Source organism: Orbicella faveolata, unplaced genomic scaffold (genome assembly GCF_042242905.1).
Source record: "Orbicella faveolata isolate gen_17 unplaced genomic scaffold, um_ofav_v1 contig_34, whole genome shotgun sequence".
In the NCBI taxonomy this organism is placed as follows: Eukaryota; Metazoa; Cnidaria; class Anthozoa; order Scleractinia; family Merulinidae; genus Orbicella; species Orbicella faveolata.
Window position 1 is genome coordinate 17143197 of NW_028301563.1, and position 11712 is coordinate 17154908.

The 11712-nt window shown below is 39.9% G+C and overlaps 1 protein-coding gene and 1 long non-coding RNA gene across 2 annotated transcripts; one reads left to right on the plus strand and one right to left on the minus strand.

Annotated features, from left to right (window-relative positions):
* Nucleotides 1-63: 63 nt before the first annotated feature.
* Nucleotides 64-2558, minus strand: LOC149105054 (uncharacterized). Its single transcript, XM_089270486.1, has one exon. It carries the CDS (start codon nt 2089-2091, stop codon nt 322-324), a length of 1770 nt encoding a protein of 589 aa, XP_089126612.1. The 5' UTR covers nt 2092-2558; the 3' UTR covers nt 64-321.
* Nucleotides 2559-5569: 3011 nt separating this feature from the next.
* LOC149105055 (uncharacterized) lies at nt 5570-6936 on the plus strand. Its single transcript, XR_016201115.1, has 2 exons — nt 5570-6170; nt 6787-6936. It is a non-coding gene; the product is annotated as an uncharacterized LOC149105055 (long non-coding RNA).
* The last annotated feature ends 4776 nt before the right edge of the window (nt 6937-11712 follow it).

Here is an 11712-nt window from a genome sequence, read left to right on the forward strand (position 1 = left end):
CAGGTTTACACCGCGATGTGTCAATAGGGAGTTATAGTTCCTGCGAGCAAAAAAAAAATTGGATTGGGCGCCTGGAATTCAATGTTTATTCTACTCGCTGTGTTTCCGATGGCGTGCAAGAAGGCAAATAAAGTTGACAGTGCTACTAGTTTAACACAGCTGCACAAAGTTCCGCGATTCCCCACAATATATTTACAATTATTTCACGCTGTTAAAACCATCTTCGTTCACTTAGTTCAATAAAAAGAAAAAAAAAAATTGTTAAGCCGTATGTACAACGCCCAATACATTCTGAAGAAGGCATTTTGTGAACTTGTTTTCCTAACGGCGACATTCACATCCTTCTAAGAATTTGGATAGGTGAACTACCAAATTCTCTTTCCGATCTTTTGAAGCAAAGGGAACTTCAAAATATCTAAGTATCTCCTTCAGCATAACTACACTGAAACTGTCTAGTTTCTCGTCTCGTGAGAGGTTGCACAGGCAGTAGGAATCATAGCAGATTGGATGTCTAGGACTGAGTTGGGCGGCTACATTCTCCAGTACCCCATGCCTTTCTTGCTCTTCCTCTGCGTACACGTCCTCTATCTGCACCTCTTGGTTCCCCTGTCTTCTACGTGTGGCCGCCAGTCTCGAGAAGAAACCTTGCACTTGACTCTTCGTTAGCCAGTCTTTTCTTTCAAACATCCGCGAACCATCTGGTTTCCTCGATGTTCTCATGTCTACAGCCACTTTTCCGGGATCTGCTTTGTTGGCAGTTCTGTCTCCGAGGTCGAATTTCGTGGTTAGGTACTGTTTAACCTCATCCGTAAACCGCACGGCTTGACTTCGAGGCTTGTGTAAAGCCCAGCCAAGCTGTAAGTCACTACAAGAACCAGAAGCTTCATTTTTGTCACTTTGCTCATCGCTAAGTACCACAAGTGCGCGGCCGGTTTCCTCGTTTTTGTTAACAGTAAGGAATTTTTCGGCCCAATCTCTTCTGAGTTTGTCATACACTGTTTCGGAGCCCCCGCGTACTTGGCGGTGTTCGCCGACATCAAGATGACTCTCAAGCTCACTGAATTTCTTAAACACCATCTGACATCCAGGCTCAGAGCAGAAGAAGAGACCGCTGCTTTGTTCGTCATCACTTGACGTAGCCTTATGGAATCGAGTTTCCTTGACTGCGAAAAAGTCTACATCTACAACAAGATCTGTTGGACCTTGGGGCTTTACGATGATGTCTTGATAGAGAATTATTTTACCTTTCCCTACGCCATAAGCTCTCCACACCCGAATTCCATTTAATTCAAATTCAAAGTTATGATACCTACTGAAACCATCCACTTTATTTACCTCGAGTGTTTTTTGAGTCTCATTTACTGTGCAAACGCAAGCAGTTGTGCCTCGAACAGAACGTTCGGAAAGCGCTGTACACATGTCCTTTGCAGAGAGAACGTCGTTTCCCTCACTGCAATATCGTCCGATCGCTGATTTCATCGGACAAAGGATTCTATCGCACACATCTTTTCCGTACTGTGGCTCGGAAAAGTCATACTGCGTGACAGTAAGGCCAACTCGTTTCCCAGCATCTCTTACGGCCGCCAAGAGGAAGTTGTTGTGGTAACAGCCTGCTTCGTCACTCCTAAGACTCACTTGGGTAATCTGGGGGTGATCCTTTTTTACAACCTCCAGTGTGTTTTCAATAATTGAGCAGACTGCATACGAGTCCTGCTGGCACGAATCAAAGATATGCGCATATGATTTCAGCTCAACCTTCCCAGTGCTAGCATTCTTAGTTATGACCGTTGATACGTGCCAGCTAAGGCCTCGTTTTCCAAACCAATCGGACTGCTTCTCACGATATCTAATTTGAAGAAATTTCATGGCCCAGTCCATTATTAGGATAGCGGACGTGTCGTCGGCTGATCTAAGTGCATCTTGTTTAGCCTCTTCCTGGTTTATCGAACGAATAACGTGGGCTTTCCACACCAAGATGTCTGACTTTGCGCGGTCAAAATCATATAGCAGATCCTCTCGTTGTTCTGAACTGTAAGGTGTCCAGGATGACCCTTCGATCACCAGTCTGACTTCCTGAAGTACATTCTTCATCCCTTGTCAGTCATCGCAACTGAATACGTGCTCATGAGAGCAGGGTTGCTGGAAATCGGCTTCGACAGGATCAGTAGGCGCAAAATGTCGACAGTGGTCAGCGCAAGTAGAATCATGTGGCTGGCAATGTACGCGGAAGTCAGTCTTAAGATAGCGTTTTGCATCTCTGAGCTTTCTACGAACATCAAGACACCACTATTTCTCCATTCCTCCTTTCTCAAGAGTTTCAACCAGTGTCTCAAGAGTCTGAAATCCCGCCGCGCCATCAGCTGCAGTATTGTCCAAGCCCTGGAGCGACTTACGCTGCGATGCCTCTCGAACCTCCAGGATTTTGAAAAAAGTTGACCTACTCAGTGGTTCGTAACATTGTTCTTTGCAATACTCCAAGTATGGTTCAATCATTGTAGATCTGGTCACTGTCCTCACAACATTAGGCATCTCTATTCTGTCGCCACTTTCGAGGATTAATATTTTACTACCATAAGAAACGTCTTGATAGAAGTACGGTCTATTTGTAAATTTCACAAAGTGATCGACCTTACTCATGTCAAGACGTACGCGGTGCTTGGTTGTAACTTCAGGGGTTGTACCAGGGCCGCTTAGATTAGCATGGCAGCGTGCTTGCTTTATTTCCCATGTAGATAGTTTTCCGCATGGTTGGTGAAGTTTTTGCAGCATGCTCATGGGATATCTATAAGCGTAAAGGCTTAGTATCTGTCTCTTTAAATTCTTAGTCTTAGCGTTCTTGTATGCAGTCATAAGTACCACTAGATCACCAGGTGGTGAACCGTCAAACTTTTCTCCTTGTGTAGACTGAGCCATGGACTTGAAGAGCTCCTCGCCACTTCCTGGTGCTATTGCGCTACACACTAGCAAACAGTCTTCACTAGCCTTTTGTACAACATTCAACTGTTCCACTTTGCTCAAGTTTTTCAAGGGGGTTTTCAGTTGGGAGATAAGAGGCTCGCGTTTTGTTTCTTGTGCAGTGAGATTTGCAATCTTGTCCATAGCTGAGTTATACACACGAACGGTATCTGTAACTAAGGGTGCTGGAAGAGACGCAGCATCTGTTCCCGGAGTCCAGCATGGAGTCGAGGCGATATTCTGAGGAGTTGGAGGCTCACGGAATGGGGTCGAGGTGACGAGGAGGCCGATGGTTTCCATGGCAGCCTCTTTGGCAGGTCTATGAAAATGTGAAAGCAAGTACATTTGTCAAGTCACGTTACGCTATTAACAAATGTGACAGTAAAAGTGATTTTTCACTCTTTCTTTTTCAAAACGGATTGCACTCGCTACATACCTTTGATGGGATGCCTTGTCTTCAGGTTCCTTGGGCTACAGCCAGTCCGTTTTTTGAGTCACGTCTTCACTGTGTTGCTTCCTGCACGTTGTGCAGATTGCTAGTATAACAAAATAAATGTTAATAAACTTCCTCATAAGGGTTTGTAAAATACCTAGAATCTGCAGCATGAAGATCACACGATTACACACCACGCCCACCTGCCACCATCCAAAACGAAAAAACTCTTAAACCCTGACCAACCAGCCGGAAGTTGTATTGCTAAGCAGCTTTGTAAAAAAATGAGCAAGTTTTGTTTATGTTGTTGTTTTGAATTTTGTGTAATATTCATATTCAGAAAAAACTATGTTTCATTGCGGCAGGGTGTCCGATAATCTCCCAAACCGCACTCGTGCAATGACTCATGGGAAAATGAAGTCTGCATTACCATTAGGGCATTCAAACGTAAACAATATGCAGTGGTTACAAAATAAAATCTTCAAAGTTAAAACTTACGCGAACCAACGGGTGTAGCTTCTCCAAAGATGTTTTTAATTTCCCTGGCTAGCTTGAAATTAATTACATGTGTTCCAGTCACGGCCGTTTTCTTGCCATGATGTTTTGGATACTGGCAGGTCTTAGGGGCTTGCCAGTACTTTCCCAGGGTAAAACGATGAGCTGGACAAACCGTCATATTTTTAACCTGTTTTTCTGTGAGCTCTAGAAGACCTGCTCATGCCAGGATTAGATCCTTCTCACAAACATTTTCCCTTGACAGGTGGTGATTTTGAAGATGCCAACTGATATCGCCGTCACAGCTGTTTAGGGCTACACATTCTGTAAATCCACGACTACTTCCGCACGTGCCACTTGTAACTGCTGAGAAGGAACACGATCCTGCCATTGCAAACAGCAAAAACGACGCAAAGCGCAAAAAATACATTTGTTATCTCTTGCGTAAACTGAGTAAAACGCTGTCGACGTCAGACTTCTACAATTTGCATAATTTAATTTTAGCACAAAGGGCTAGGCAAAAATAGCAACACGAAAAAAAACAAACTGTTGAATAAAAAAGGCAAAACTTCTAAGCCATTTCTAAAATCAAATATAAACAGTAAAATAATTTATTTCTCAAGTACCCAGGATTGGTATTGCTTTTTAACGCGCAATGCAAAATAAACAAAAAGTGGATTCGGAGAGCTGCCAAAATAGCTTTGACATTCCAGCGTGTTTGCCGACTGAAATCGACATCTTCTTATCTGTACATCTGAGGTACATTCGCGGTACACTGTTATTTTATTTATTTTTTCTTGCCAATAATCATATGGCAAACACTTTTACTTCTTAAATATGTTTAATATGGCATTTTTGTATAGTACAAGGCCTGTGATGACCCAATTTCAGCAATTGTGTTTAGGCGAAACTTAGGCAACTCACTCCGCAGCAGTTAATTAGCTTATAAATTCCCAATTTTGGAGGAATCTTTGGTGAATTCAAGGTTACTCATGCCTTATCCCGAACAAAGGGTGCGTTTTGAGAATATTTGCTTCAGGGTAATACTATTTTATGCGGGAAACTTAACAATTTATGCGGGAAACTTAGGAAAAATAATCGGTGCAAAATTGTGTCACGCAAGCTTTCGCGTCTGAATATTAGCTATGTTGATCGTACTCCTGTAGTTCCAAAAGGTTAGTGCCCAAAGTTTTTTTTCCTGTTCCCGGTACACTAGCCCTAGTACTAAACATGAGTATTGGTCAGGGCTCCAGATCACGTTATACTTTTGAGAAACACTCCTTCAACCAGCAGCATGCCCGCTAAAATTTTGCAAAGGCTATCTGTAGGGCATTTTCAAAAAATCATAATTAATTTTTCTTGAGCCTGATTTTAAATATTTTACCGTTAATCGAAAGAAAAAACATGAAATAAAATTATCTGTAAGTTTTATTGTATTTGAGTAAAAGCGTAATTTTTCAGCTCCTTCAGCGCAACGCCTAAATTTGACTTGAAACAGAACGGTTTTTACGGTTTTGGACCGTACTCGGAAATCGTCGCCAGAAATATTGAAAAATAGCACTTAAAGCCAAATTATTGCTATTTTTGTTTATTATATGGACTAACTGTCTCACACAGAAAATTTGAAGAAATTCTGTTTTCGGCCGAAAATCGAGTGGTCGGTTCTTACACGGACAGCCACTTAACTGTGCATTAATGTGAAGAAACTTGGATGCCACTGAGTCTTGGGGGATTAAAGGGTTACCTTCCAAATTTTGAAATTTGCAGAGAGGATCTTTTTTGTATATTTTATGTCAACATCGGCAGGTGTAGCTTTTTGTCAATAAAATTACAGTGGCCCACTTGCTTAATTCGATTTTGTGTTACGAAATAACTCCCTTCTTTGCACTTGTTTGTTATGTCCGTTCCAATCGTGTGGACTGGATAAGCTAGATGGCTCCATGTGTTGGTTTTGAAACGTGATGTTAATTCGTTTTTTTGTCGCAGGAACTTACTTTACCGTAGATCATTTTATCAAGTAATTGTCACTTTCAAACAAGGCCTTACTTACTTAATCTACTGTGGTTGACCAGCCCTCAGCTGCTATGTCCGTTAGGGAAATAGTCATAAGCGCTAGGTTTTGCGTACGTGTTCTCTGGTTAGATATATCCACGAGGTTTTCCTCGGTTAGGTCAGTTCAAGCGCAGATTTCACTGCGTCAACTTCTACTCGGATTGGGCCATAGTTTCTCTATACACTGTTACTCGTCTATTCTATCAAGTCAAGTTCAGTGCGTGTGCAAACCAAAGTGAGTGATCTATTCCTTGTTTTTTAGGATTAGCTCTCAGGTTTTCTATTGTTTAACAATATTTGTTTCGGTTAAGTTTCCTTTTATCACCTATCAAATGGTCAGTATCGTTACTAAATCTGTTAGTTCTGTATGCTCAGAATCGCGCTTGATTAGGTCCATATCTCCAATATAGGCTTATTTTGCCATAAAAGTACCGTCTAAGGTACACACCGTGTAGCCTATTAATCGTTTTCCAGCCTTCCATGCGATCAGTATAAGTGCCGATTATGTTACACTTCCATGTGGCGGACGTTATTGAGAATGTATGCGAGAGTTCCTTCGTTTATATTATTTTATCTTTATACTTCGGTATGTTACCATATGAGGAAGTAGCAGATCCCATTAAAATAGTGCTCAATACACATATAGTGTAGAGCTGAGTATATGAGTAATAACGAAGAGGCAAGATTTGCTGTTACTCCGAGTTTCGTGCTTACGCACTCATCAGAAAATACTGTCTGATGAGTGCGTAAGCACGAAACTCGGAGTAACAGCAAATCTTGCCTCTTCGTTATTACTCATATACTTCGGTATGTTAGTTACGTTAGCTCCTATTTTCGTTATTGTATTTCAGTTCGAACCGGCATACGGTTTACATCATACGACTTACGACTAAGCTTATGGCACGTGGTTTATTTCTACCTTCGTCTTGGCACGTGATTCGTTTCAATTGGGTTTGTATGGAACAGTGATCCCTGTCAATTAAACTCTGTTTACATCGTAATCAGAAGTTCTTGTCGAGTTCGTTTTAACACTACGCACTGCTCTACGCATGTGATTACTTGGATTTTTGGCCTGCTATATTCTGTCCTTGTAATTTACACCATGGTGTTGTCACTGTAACTCAACTAATAAGTCTTATACGGACAGGCTTTACACCGAAGTCACAGGCCTTGTTCTTTCATATACCTTGGCCAGTTTCTGTACTGTAACTCTTGAAATTAGTGCTCTTTGATCCCGGGTCTTTCTCCAATCGGGCGGTAGCACCAGTTCGTTACTGTTGAACAGTATTCACTGCAACAACTTCCAGCCTGTTACCGTGAAGCAAACCAGCTTGTAAAATTGACAAGAGACACAACCCTGATCAACATTAAACCAAATTAAGACACGTGTAGCAACTGGTAAGGGGTGGGGGGAGGGAAGAGAAAATTGGGTTGTGAAGGGGCTCTGTTGCTTTAATTTGGTTCAATCCGCGCAGCAGTAACGGTTTGAACAAGCCGGTGGGGGCTGCAATCTATAGACGTAGAATGAGCCACAGTTTTTTTTGTTTAAATCTTTATTGAAACAAATTGATATTAATACAGCAAATTAGTTACTTACCTACATAATTATAATAACAACTAATATTACTAATACTAATAATATAATACGACTAATTATTACTAATAATACTACTACAACTAATGTTATTACAACACTAAAAACACCAATATCACTAACAATAGACGGTAACCAAAAAAAAATTCCAACAAACTATAACTAAATATTTACAAAATATAATGTAAATAACATATTAATTAGTGTTACATAGGTCAACATACAGAAAGTAAATGCATATTAACACCTTTAAATAATTAAGCTTTTACAAGAGGCGACACTATCCATTTAACTTCAAAGAAATCCTTTGTTTTTTTACTATGCAGACTTATATATTTTTCCGTTTCATATTTTACAGCAATTTTCTTTTTAAATCCATATATATTTGGAAGAATTTGACTTCTTCTACAATCCCATAAGTACAATTTCCCAATTATAATTAGATAGTTTAGCAGCTTAGCAGAAGGGGAGTTTTGTGGTATCATTCCAACTAAAACATCTTGCAACGAAAGTCGAATGTTTTCCTTTAAAAGTTGGTGCCAGAATACTTCGAAGTCACGCCAGAAATCTTTCGAGTAAGGACAGAGATACAGGAAGTGATATAGCGTTTCTGGTTCAGATGAACAAAATGAGCACGAGTCGTTCATTTTAAAGCCAATTTTGTAACGTTTAGCATTAGTGTAAAGAATGGAGTTAAGAATTTTGTATTGAAATGCCTTAACATATGCTTCAAGGGCAACACTATGCGGGATCGTAAAAATTTGTTTAACTTCCTCGAGTGTAAAATGAAATTCATTTTGCAGCTTGTTAGGGGACAGGCATTGAGCAATTGGGAAGCACTTTACATATTTCAAAGGGTAATGCTATATAGCTTTTAGAGATGGCCACGTGACTTCTATCGTCTCACAACTAGGGGGGCTATTAGCACGAGCAAAAAAAGTGGGGGACTAGGTCGAGGGTATATCTTTTCTTGGTTACAACTTACAGAAACTTAAACTTGCGTGTTGGTAAATATTTTTATAAAGATACACTATGTATAACCTTGTGGCTTTGATGTCATTGCTCACATGATTAGAACGAACGTGCGGAATATTTCAGATGGCGTTCATGTTGACGTCTTAACCAAATTGATGGGTTACCAATTTCCCTTAGGTAGGGAGCTCCGCTAATAATATTTTGCTTTGGAACCGGCTTGAATTACATTTAAATTCTTTGCGATGTTCAAACCCAGTCACGTCTATAATTTATCGGCCGCAGGTGTCTGCCAATCACAAATCCCAACCGGTCAGCAATGCTTCCATTTGATTGGTTTATTCACTATGGCCTAATTTTAGTGCTTACCGAGTTGCCACAAAATTTTGGAAAGCGACGGGTCTAATTTTCGGTTTCGTTTTAGAAGTAAGCAATATTTTTTGAACTAAACGAACGACTTTAGAAAGATTATGGATTTTTTTAAATTCCAAATTCATGATTTTTTTTCCATTTGCGAAAGCGTATCGTACAAATTGGAACTTTTATTCAATTTTATAATTCCGTGTCTAGTCCTTTTGCTCCTTCGTGGATTAACACGGTTGCGAAATAAGTTTGGAAACTAAAACTCGTAAATGACCCCAGATACAGGCAGCTAGACTGCGAAGGTCAGCCTCGTTATATAGGTTCGCTCGGTGTCCAAAGCCGCTCCTCGGTGTCTAAAAACGATCTGTCAGAATAGGGCTAAGGAAATATTATCACCACAAGGGAGCTGGAAACCGAAGCTGGAAACATTTTGATATTTTGCTTGTCAGTGTTTCGTGTTAACGATCTTTGATATCACCTAAGCAACCGTTTCTTGACAGCCATGATCGAGAAAAAACGCCATCATTATTTATTTATTTATTTATTTATTTATTTATTGTTCACCCTTCAAATACAGTATTTTTTGTTGATTTTCTCAGACGCAGATCTAGGATACGTGGTGATCCATTTTCGAGACAACGAGCATCGAAGCGGCAAACTTCCAATTCTTAAGGGGTCTAGGGCCATGCTCCCCCAGGAAAACAGTATGATGTGCGCTTGTTTTTGCCACATTATTGAGCTGCAAAAGCGTTATCAAGTTGGATAGAAGCTCTCGTTAATTAAGGTTATTCGATGGTAATTTGGGAACAATTTAACCCTTCTGCCTTGAAAGAAATGTCACTCTCCAAGAGGCTCTTTCAAAATTTTGAAATGAAGAGGAACACTTGCGTACCAGCGAAGGTTCCTAGTACTAAGTGTTAGAACTCTTTTGAGCAAGTTTTCTTTTAAAAATAATGAAATCCAAGACTGATGGCGGTTGGGCCACATGAAAACGTGATAAATTAACGCATTTTCTTCAACTGATTAGAAGAGACTCTGCCTAAATGATACTAAAAAGAGCACAATTGTAGGTAAAAAAGAAAACAAAATGTCACGACACTGAGCACGAGGTGAATCCACGTGGCAAAAGTGAAGTAGTATGTCAAACATGAAAGACTGCGTTTCTCCACAAACATCGAGAAGGGAGTTGAAAATACGACGCGCAGCGGAGTATTTTTGACGAACCTCGGGGTGTATGAATATGTGATCAAACTCTCTCTTTAATGTTTGATTTATCCTCTCAATCGAAATTAAAACAAGGGAGAAAACGGAGAAATAAAATCGTAAGAATCTTTGCTAATTAAGGTCAGATATCCAAACACCCTCCCAGTCATGATTTCCTTTGTTTAAAATTGATGAATCATTTATGAGTTTGAGAATTGAAAATTCATCAGGTGATTAACAAATGTGTTTACCGAATGACACCCTGGGCACTGAACAGCCCGCACAATGTAGTTATGCAAATGTAAACTGTTGTAGGGGTTTACTCATAACGCATTAGTCACCAACACAGCATAGATATGATGTTTAGAACTCGGAAGAAACTTAAAAGATTGCTCTTGATGTTCTGTCTTGTTGTTTCGCTGTTGTGCGCAGCAAACAGTCCTTGGTTTGGAGCAGTGGAGACAGATAGCACGGAAGGTAGCTAAGTTTTGGATTTACATAATACACTCTTCAGTATGAGGATATGTTAATGGTTGCATACTAACTGTAGATACGGAAAAAATATCTCTTACATGTTGTTAGTATTCTGGTCAGTATTTTAATGGAAGTGCCCTTACAAATATGAGAATTTTGGGACGTCAGACAGCCACGTACAACGTCCTTTTAGAGTTTCAGAAATGCCCGTTTATTGGTAGAGTTTTGGCTGAGAGAATCTGAGGAGGTTACATTTGCTGTCAATTCGCCCAGGAAAGAAATCATTCTTATAGGCAGGCATGGTTATTTTGAATTAGAAAAAAACAAACAAGCGAACAAACAAAAAAAATTACCGTTGACGTAACGGCTTCAACATGTATTGTGATATGTTTTTTTCGTTATTATATATTCTTTTGTCAAATATTTGACAAACGTGTTCGATATCACGTAAAACAGTGCAGCTCAGAAATAAGCGACCTGCGCATATGCAATCTATATGCGCGATTAATACATTTATTCGGAAGAAATCACTCCCCGATATTTGAAGTCCACAATATTTAAAGGGATGGAGAATTTTCAAAATTACTAGTATCTCTCTTGGACCAAAGATGCTTTGAAGAACTCATATTCAAGGCATTTAAGAATCGTAAACGCAGTGGTTACGTTGATCGCCAGCAGGTCAGATCGATTGACCGAAATTAAATTTTAATCAAACTAAAGCTATTCATTTTTAGACCATGATGACAACTGTGAATGAGGTCAACAACGATAAAACAAAGGTACCGGATGAATTTAGTTTTCGTAGTGTTTCTATTGTTTGTTTTATCGCCGAACTCGATGAGAAAATTGATTCCAAATCGATGCACATGTAAGGTTATTAAAACTACGGCTGCATACGTGTAAGCAAACGACCAATTGCGTCTGTGTTTTTATGTTTTAGTCCGTTATTTGTAGTCCTTGATGTTCACCTCCGAAAATTATTCTAAAACAATTACTCGCCTCAGGCTAAGTGAACATTGGTGAATTTTCACCTCGACCTCGTCTCGGTGAATATTCACCAATGTTCACTTCATGTGCAGTGCATAATCACGGGCCTATATCTCTGTCTAGATACGCGCGTTTGTGTCTCTTTGTTAGTCACCCCCGTTGGTTTTCTTTAATCAATGCTGGT

Coding starts and splice junctions, on each gene's coding strand:
- LOC149105054 (XM_089270486.1), bottom strand. CDS start 2,091: ATGAAGAATGTACTTCAGGAAGTCAGACTGGTGATCGAAGGGTCATCC.